Source organism: Elephantulus edwardii, unplaced genomic scaffold (assembly GCF_000299155.1).
Source record: "Elephantulus edwardii isolate Elephantulus edwardi_28Jun2011 unplaced genomic scaffold, EleEdw1.0 scaffold00110, whole genome shotgun sequence".
Classification (NCBI taxonomy): domain Eukaryota; kingdom Metazoa; phylum Chordata; class Mammalia; order Macroscelidea; family Macroscelididae; genus Elephantulus; species Elephantulus edwardii.
This window is the reverse complement of record NW_006399860.1, coordinates 7,508,780-7,518,673: the sequence shown is the minus strand read 5'-3', so window position 1 is coordinate 7,518,673 and position 9,894 is coordinate 7,508,780. Positions and strand designations below refer to the sequence as shown.

The 9,894-nt window shown below is 36.8% G+C and overlaps 1 protein-coding gene across 1 annotated transcript in view; it reads left to right on the top strand.

The window, feature by feature from the left end:
* The first annotated feature begins 2,982 nt into the window (after positions 1-2,982).
* The window catches only part of CFH (complement factor H), a 256,291-nt gene continuing 249,379 nt past the window's right edge, over positions 2,983-9,894 (top strand). The window contains exons 1-3 of the mRNA XM_006892120.1: positions 2,983-3,004; positions 3,703-3,888; positions 4,408-4,513. Coding sequence (XP_006892182.1) covers positions 2,983-3,004; positions 3,703-3,888; positions 4,408-4,513 — 314 coding nt within the window. The remainder of the gene's footprint in view (positions 3,005-3,702; positions 3,889-4,407; positions 4,514-9,894) is intronic.

The following is a 9,894-nucleotide window of genomic DNA, read 5'->3' as shown; positions in this document are numbered from 1 at the left end:
CTCTTTCCTTTGGGATTGCAATGCAACTTCTTACCACTAGGCCATTATTTAATATAAATGTGGTAAAATTTTCAGGCACTCCTAAATGAAATTACTGTATAACAAAGCCCACATGAATGCTGTTTATTGAATAAAATATTATTTAAATAAACTTCCTTTATAGAGAAATCTTGGAAAACTTATCCATAAGAAAGAACATTAAATTAATCTCTTCTCTCACAAGGTAGACCCACTTTCATCCTTTGTGTCTGTCTATCTTTGTTATTTACTAAACCTGCCTTGATCTCATTTATGAAATTCTTTCTCAGTGGGGTGTTACAGCCCTTGAAAATTGACTTTCCTGGCCATTGTATTGACTCCCCATAATTTCCAGCTACTTTAACTGTGGACATATGTCTTGCAAATCATCAACAGGTCAAGAGCCATGGGGCCAAAAAGAGCATTTCCCACTTTGTGAAAAATGGTGGTGGTGGTGAGATTGTGTTAATGCTGTGAATAGAATGGCAAGGTATAACTAGAGGAACTCTAGAGATAAAAGCCAGAGTTAAAAGTTTTACTTGCTGATGATTGAAGAAAAAGCTGACTTAACTGCTCTGAGATGAAGGTCACAGTTAAAGGTTTTGATTACTGGGTAATTGAAGGAAACACTGACTTGTAACTGCTCTGTGATGATTGAGATGTTGCTGAGTGATTGAGGAAGCTAGAAACTTCTTGCATTTGTGCTGTTGAACTGAATCTGGACAACCCAATGATTAATAATAATTAATTGAGAAACTGTGCCTTATAAACGTGGCTGGGGACTTCTGGATGAAACCTGGACTTGTGTGATATTCTTTGCTATCCCCACTCTAGGACCTGTTTCCCTAATAACCCTACTACTGTGAATAGAGTCTATGAGTCTTGAAATGAATGTCCTAATGATCGGTAGAAAAAGGTGGAGAATCATGGTGTATGGCATGTCTGACCTTGTAGTTATTGTGGTCTATGGGTGTTATTGATGGGGATAGTTACTCTTTATGAAGTGGGTAAAAGTCAGATTTGGCCACCCTCACCTTTCTTCTACTCCTTTTACACCATCTTTTGGGAAGAATTTTTAGAACAAAATTAAATCACTATTATAAAAAAACTAAGTAGAAAAAGGAAGTTTATAGTGTAAATAATAACTTAATAACTGTCTACTATGTCAAATATCTTAGAATATACACCATTTTTTAAAGTAATAGATTAGGGCTATATTAGATAATGCTGTTGTTGTTTATTTAAAAAACCCATCCTTTAAAAGAAATGATCATTCTAGTAATAAAGATAGCCTCATTTACATTCATTTATGTCTAAATTTACAATACTATGTAGCACACAGGAGCAATGACTTTGTAAATTATTACCTAACTCGGGAGGGACTGGAGAGCATTATGCTGAGTGAACTAACTCAGTCCCACAAAGATTAATATTGTATAAAACTGTTATTGTAGAATGAGTATAAGGATGAGAAGGGGCGAGAGAGGCTGGAAGCAGAGGGATGTGGATGTGCAGGGGAAAGAGGGAATTAATCATTGGGTTGTACAATTTGATGGGTGGAGGGATGAGGGAAATTGAAAGAATTTGTTTGAATTTGTACTAGAATTTTGTAAATAAACTAATAAAAAAATAACCTTTCTAATAATAAAGATAGCCTCAATTACATTCATTTATGTCTAATTTACCTAAGAAGAAAAAGTAAAATAATAAAAATGATATAAGTAGGCATGATCTTAATTTCCTGGGCAATATTCTCATTACATGTAAATTTTTCTTTTAAATAAGAATTAAGCTTAAACTATATAAGTAGATTCTGTTGCCTTAATATTTGCAATGTGAAGTAATTATTCTTGTTGGTAGCTGTCCTAAGGGCAATTAAAACAAATAACACCCTGCAAAAGAAATGAATGCCCTACCCTGTAGCATGCTCTCAATCTCTGTCATGCTCAAACTCATGGTAGTAACCACTGTGTCAATCCATCTTGCAGAGAGTCTTCTTCAATATGAATATAGAAAAGTGAATAAAATACAAATAAAATTACTAAGTAATGGGAGGCTGGGCTCTATGAGGAGAATTGTGGCATCAGGATTGGTGGAAGGTCTATTAACAATCTCCGTTATGTAGATGACACAACCCTGCTTGCTGAAACTGAGGAGGACCTCATGCACTTGCTGCGAAGGGTCAAGGACTGCAGCCTTCAGTATGGACTGAGGCTCAATGTCAAGAAGACAAAGATTCTCGCCACTGGACCAATTGGCAGCGTCAGGATGGATGACGAAGAGATTGAGATTGTTCACAGCTTCAGTTTGCTTGGCTCCACAGTCAACACTCTTGGCACCAGCAGTCAGGAAATCAAAAAGCGTATCGCGATGGGAAAGTCTGCTGTTAGGGAACTCTCTAAAGTACTCAGGAGCAACAGTGTCTCTCTGGAGACTAAGGTGCGCCTGATACAGGCCATGGTCTTTGCAATCGCTTGTTATGCATCAGAGAGTTGGACAATGACTAGGGAGGACAGAAGGAGAGTGCATGCTTTTGAGCTGTGGTGCTGGAGAAGGGTACTGAATGTACCATGGACTGCCAGGAAAACAAACAGATTCATCTTGGAGAGGATTAAACCAGGCTACTCCTTGGAGGCAAGGATTCTGGGGCTTCGTCTGACATACTTTGGGCAGAGGGACGGGTCCTTGGAGAGGGACATCATGCTTGGGAGGGTTGAGGGACAACGCAGGAGGGGAAGACCCTCTATGAGATGGATTGATTCGGTGACTGGGGTAATAGGGATGGGTGTGTCAGAGGTGGTGTGGTTGGCGCAGGGTTTAGGGCTGTTGTGCATAGCGTCGCTATGAGTCGGAAACGCCCCGACGGCACATAACAACAACAACAATGGACATTTTATATTTTCAACTTTGCTGTCAGTTGCTGAACTTTTTTGATAGAGTGATCCCAATTTACCATCTCATATAATGTTCTGCGTTCTTTCCAAAGGTAGAATAACTTTGACATTTACATTTTTTTGTCTTTTAATTTCTTTTTAAATTATGTTAGTTAGTTTATAAAACTTGACTACATTGGTTTTCACACCAGATGATTAATTTTTACCAATGTCAAGGGGATTTTTTTTGGTCTTTTTTACTGTCCTTTTAACTTTTACTATTAGTTTTCTTCAAGTTTTACAACTCTATTTCATGGATTTCTTTTGGGGGAAATTATTGTTCATATGCTTTGTCCATTTGTCCCATTTTTATTATTGTTCTCTTTATTTATTTATTTTTGCTAGTCTTTCTAGACAAAAAAGGCTATTTCCTTTTGAATGTCTCAAGAAGAAATTAATTTTATTCCTAGCACCATAGAACAGTGCTTAATAAATATATCCTTAACTAATGAACAAATAGTACACTACATTGAATAAATATATATTTTAAGTATATTTATGGTCCTAGGGAAAAACCTCTATTATTCTTACATAGGGAAAATTTATATAAAATTAAGCATATTCAACTTTCATAAAATTGAACATTTTTTATCCTGACATATGTAGTTGGGTAGGACCTGTTACTGTTTTGTATATATTAAATATAAAATTTAAATAAAATATATGATTTATTTTAAAAGCAAAATGGTCTTAAATATACTGTATATTTGTCATTAAAGTGAATAATAATTTTTTGGCTTTATTTTTATAGATTGTCAAGAACCTCCTCCAAGAAAAGATACAGAAATTTTGCAGGGTTCCTGGAATGGCGAAACATATACAGAAGGTACTCGGGCAACTTATAAATGCCGTCCTGGATTTAGAACTCTTGGAACAATTGCAAGGATATGCAGCAATGGAGAATGGGTATCTCTGAATCCATCCAGGATATGCCAGAGTGAGTACTTCAAACTAATGTGAAAATATGAGTAATTTGATATTGCAGCATTACTGGTTGAATTATATTAGTATTGTCATTTAAATGCAAAACTATATTGTTATTTCATTTTTTTGTTTTAGTGAAAGATTAAGTGTTATGATCTTTTAAAAGTCAAAAGCAAACACAAATAATTATAAAAGAATAATTTTGACATCTTTTTTAAAACAACTTTTCTGAATTTCACTACTGTCCTCTAATGCAGAATTAAGGACCTTTGTCTCCAAATGGTGGAGCCCTGATAGCTTGATGTGTTAGGTTTCTGAGAAGTAGGCCATTTGAAGCCACCAGCTCTGAGGGAGAAGATAAATAGTTTTCTGTAATGTTTTACAGCCTTGGTAACCTGATAGAGGATAGATGTAAGTTGGAATTGTTTGATGGCAGTGAGACTTATTTTTAATTTGGTCCTCAAACTATTATATAACATGTAAGGGTTTTTTAATTGCATATTTTATATTTAAAATTTTTTTTTCATTGTAGGAAAACCCTGTGGACATCCTGGAGATACTCCTTTTGGTTCTTTCAAGCTCACAGTAAGAAATGAATTTGAGTACGGAGCAAAAGTTGTTTACACATGTTCTGAAGGGTATGTAATCAACTAAAAAGTATGATTATCATTGGCATGGTAATAAGAACTGTACTAGTTACTACTCTTAAAGACTACGGTAATTTTCTTTGGAAGTTTTTATAATTAACAATAAGTGTCCATGGGAGAAGGATGGGCAATCTCCCCTTATGCAATTAATTGCCTCTGAAAGACCATTGGAGGGACAACGATGAGTTGGTTCCAATGCTAGGGTATACAACAACAACAAACTAAGAATTAGGCTAAAATGTGCAATTATGTCTGTATATAATATACTATTGAGAAAATAATATTAATTTTAATGGCTTGGTATTGCATAGCTATAGCAAGGTAGGAAGAAGGTAAGGACATAAATAAGTGTGTACTTCAACACATCATCACCATATTCTACTATGTACACGTTCTTATTTGCTGTTCATAGGGTCATCATGGGTTGTAGTTGACCCAAAGGCTTCTTACAACAACAAACAACAACATATCTGGTAGTTGAACTTTCCAATTTGCTTCCTTCTGCAAGTCTGAGAACAAATGCCACTACTAACCCAAAGATTGCATATCTTCAGTGGATTGAATGGACCAGTAGATGCCAGGAGAGAGATGGACAGTCTTCTTCCATCAGTCTAGTCTCAGAAACAGCCCCAGAGTGAGTCAGAACTGACTCTAGTGCAATGAGGTGGGATTTTTTTTGTGCTTTTTAGTTTTGTTTTGATTTTAAGTTTCATGTTTGATTCCAATCCAATCCAGTTTGGCCCATGTTAGTTTTGTCTAGGATCTGGCAAAGCTCCTAGATTTCTTTGACTCAATTGTGAAATTATAGTAATTTATAATTTGATAAGGAAATTAGGTGCACATTTACCTCTGACTTTACTTAACTCACTTTTGACTTTTTTGTTTTTTGATACTATGATAAAAACTTGATCTAGTCCATCCATGAGAGTAACTGTCTCTGCTACTCAATTTGGGCTTTCAAAAAGTCTAAGTATCTGTCAGTAAAATAAATGTCTTTGGACCATTCAGTGTCAGTAAACGAAAGTGTTTTCTATTACTTTAAAACTGTACTGAGATAATATTTTACCCATTTGACGGATGTATATATTTTCACCATTAACACCCTTAGTTTCTGCAAGTCAACTTAACTTTGTTATTTTATCCAACTCATCCTTGAGTTTTGGTGGCCTGGTGAGTAAAGAGTTTTATGCTGTGAATTCAAATGCAGGCAGTTGGAACCCACCACCTGTTCCTCGGGGGGGGGGGGGGGGAAGGCAATCTCCTGTCTAATTCATAGCCTCTGAAAACCCATTGGAGGACCATTTTTTATTTGGTTCTGACTCAACAGCAATGAGTTGAGTTCAACTGACCTTTCTTTTACACTGCTAACTGAAAGATCACCTTCATAGGCTGTGTTCTTCCAGTCTAGACAACTAAATGGAGGGTTGCTATGAGTTGGAACTGACTCTTCGGCATTATTTTATGTTAGCTTGTTTATTTTGTGTTGGTGTTTAGTGAATATGTTGCATATATACTTAGTTGAATATTCATACCAAGGTATTCAATATAGATAGCTAATTTCATTACCCAATTGGCAGGTAATCTTAAGGAGACATTCTGCAAAAGGCTTCCCTGATATTTTCCTACCTCGGAGTACAGTAAGATAAGTCATCTCTTCAATCAACATATGAATAATCTTAGGTTTAGTTCAGCCCCTCTACACTATCTATAGGAGTCCTGAGACGTCCTGTGTAGAACGTTGGCGTATTTCTGGGAGACGTTTAGGCAGAAGATGAGTCTCTGGAGTGGAGAAAGGACATTAGTCAGGAAATCTGCCTTCTTTCAGCAACAGTAATCATGCTCAATAGAGAAGTCAGAGGAATATCTGAATTATATAATAATTATTATATCTTTTTTAATTCTGTGGTACAAATCTATATACTAAATACTTGACTACAAACATCTAAACTCTTGAGTTGACTATTTAACCTAGTGAAATAGTCTTAATACATTGAAATATTAAAAACAAATTGACAAGATAAAAAGAAAATTTTGCACGGGAAAAGGACATTTTTACCTGGTTTGAGTAATGGGCAGAAAAATTGCTATATGCAGGTGAATTAAACATTTATCTATGGAATTTATTTGCATATCCACTTCTGAAATAGCAGGGCTCTGAACACCCTATGTACAAGAAAACACACATAGACTAATGAGGCAACTGAGGTGGCACTTTCAAGTATAGAAATACAAAGGAAGAGTAACAGTTGTAAGCAGACACTAGTGGTTGGAACATGGAATATGAGACCCATGAATGTAGGAAAATCAGATATTGTTAAGGAAAAAATGGAATACATAAATATTGACATCCTAGATATTGGTGCTATGAGTCGGAAACGACTCGATGGCACATAACAACAACAACAGATATTGGTGAGATGAAATGGACTGGCTTGGGGCATATCATATGATATATTATTGCGGAGACCGAAAGGTGAGGAAAAACGGGTTGCTTTCACAGTTAAGTCATTTCTAGAAATGTCTTGAAAGACAATACTGTGAGTGACAGGATAATATCCATATGCATACAAGGAAGCCCAGTGAATAAAACTATTATTCAGATGTATACACCAACAACCAGAACTAAAGAAGAGGAAATAGAAGATTTCTAACAACTTTTACAGTCGAAAATCAATCGAACATGCAATCAAGATGTATTAATAATAATGGGTGACTGGAATGCAAAGGTTGGTAACAGAGAAGAAGAATCAGTAGTTGGAAAACATGGACTCAGTGACAGAAATGAATCTGGAGATAGAATGATTGAATTTTATACAATGACTTATTCATTGCATATATGTTTTATAAGAAACATAAATGAAGGTTATACACATGGATTTCACCTGATGGTATGCATAGGAATAGGATAGACTACATCTGTGGAAAGAACCGCTGGAGAAGATCAATATCTGCTGTGAAAACTAGGCCAGGAGCTGATTGTGGAACAGACCACCAACTACTCATATGCACGTTCCAGCTGAAGCTAAGGAAAATGAAACTGAATCCACGGAAACCAAAGTATGACTTTGAGTCTATTCCACCTGAATTTCAGGACCATCTCAGGAACAGGTTGGAGGCCTTGAACACTAATGAGCGAAGACCAGATGAGTTGTGGGAGGATATCAAGAGTATCATACAAAGACAGAGGAGGAAGAAAAGACCAAAATGGATGTCAGAAGAAACTCTGAATATTGCACTGGAGCGCAGAGAAACCAAAACAGAAGAAAAAATTCAAGATACTGAAGACCTGAACAGAAGATTTGAAAAGTAAAATATTACAATGGAATGTGCAAGGAACTGGAGTCAGAAAATAAAAGGGCGAAACTTGCTCAGCATTTCTTAAGCTCAAGAAACTGAAGAACAAATTCAAACCTCGAGTTTCCATAATCAACGATGCTTTAGGCAGAATATTAAATGATCCAGGTAATATTAAAAGAAGATGGAAAGAATATACTAACTGTTTCTAAAGGAATTGGCAAACACAGAAGAATTTCGTGAAACAATGTATGAGCAAGAGCCTATGGTGAAGAGACTGAGATTGTTCACAGCTTTAGTTTGCTTTGTTCCACAGGCAACACTCTTGGCATCAGAAACCGGAAAATTAAAAGATGCATTGCAATGGGAAAGTCTGATGTTGGGGACCTCACCAAAATTCTAAAGAGCAATGGTGTTACTCTGGAGACTAAGGTATACCTGATACAGGCAATAGTCTTTGCAATCACTTGTTATGCATCAGAGAATTGGACAATGACTAAGGAGGATAGAAGGAGAATTGATGTCTTTGAGCTGTGGTGCTGGAGAAGAGTACTGAATGTACCATGGACTGCTAAGAAAACAAACAGGTTCCTCCCGGAGGAGGTTAAATAGGGCTGCTCCTTGGAGGCAAGGTTTCTCAGGCTTTGTCTGACATACTTTGGACATGTTGCAAGGAAGGACCAGTCCTTGGAGAGGGACAATATGCTAGTGAGGGTGGAGGGACAGCGCAGGAGAGGAAAACCCTCTGTGAAATGGATTGATTCAGTGACTGGGGAAATTAGGGTGAGTGTGTTGGAGACAGTGTGATTGGCACAGGACAGTGCAGGATTTAGGGCTGTTGCACACAGGGTTGTTATGAGTCGAAAATGACTTGATGGCACATAACAACAACAAAATTTTGTATGACTCCTTTTTAAAATTTTATTATTTTGTGTGTGTGTACCGTCAAATTGGATCTTGATTGCCTCTCCTTCTGCAGCAGAGCACAGTGTTTCAGACAAGAAAAACAGGCTTTATGAGTTACTGTTATGAAATAAATTAAATTTTGAATGGATTGCATGCACACTGAGAATGTTGTCTAACACTATCCTTTGTCATAGTGGTATTGGTGTTTGGTCAGTTAGGTGTTTGTCAAGTCAAGCACATCTCAGCACAACTCTTTGAATGACATATCTGAAACCTGTCCTTATCCTGTGCTATCCACACAATCTCTGACAAAATGTAATATCCACTAAACTTTATTCTAGCAGTTTATAAAAGACAGGATATGGAATAAGACTGGAGGTGACAGGATATACAATTATTACGTTTTAACTTTTATTTTCCTGTAGTAGTTAATGGAATTTATTCCATTATTGTAGTTATGTACCGTCAAGTAAGAACGAATGTACAGCTGACTCTGGTGGGTTTTCAGAGGCAGTTAATCAGATGGGCAGTTAATTTCCCATCTTTCTTCCCTGGAGTAGCCAGTGGATTTGAACCTCATGCCTTTGAGATTGCAGAGCAGCTTCTTACTACTAGGCCACCAAAGTTCACTACATTACATTACATTACATTACATTACATTACATTACATTACATTACATTACATTACATTACATTATATTAAAACGTTTGAAAAAATATGTCAACAGAGAAATGCCAGATGTGCAGGCTGCATTTAGAAGAGGTCATGGTACTAGGGATATTATAGCTAATGTAAGACGGATCTTGGCAGAAAGCAGAAAATACCAGAAGAATGTCTATCTGTGCTTCATTGACTATGCTAAGGCTTTTGACTGTGTGGATCACAACAAGCTGTGGCTGACTCTGAGAAGAATGGGAATCCCAGAACATTTGATTGTGATAATGCGAAACCTATACTTGGACCACGAGGCAGTCGTCAAAACAGAGCAGGGAGATACTGGATGGCTCAAAATCAAGAAAGGGGTCCGTCAGGGATGTATTTTGTCTCCATACCTGTTCAATCTGTATGCATAACCAATCATCGGAGACCCTGGGCTGTACGAGGAGGAATGTGGCATCAGGATTGGTGGAAGAATCGTCAGCAACCTGCGTTATGCAGATGACACAACCCT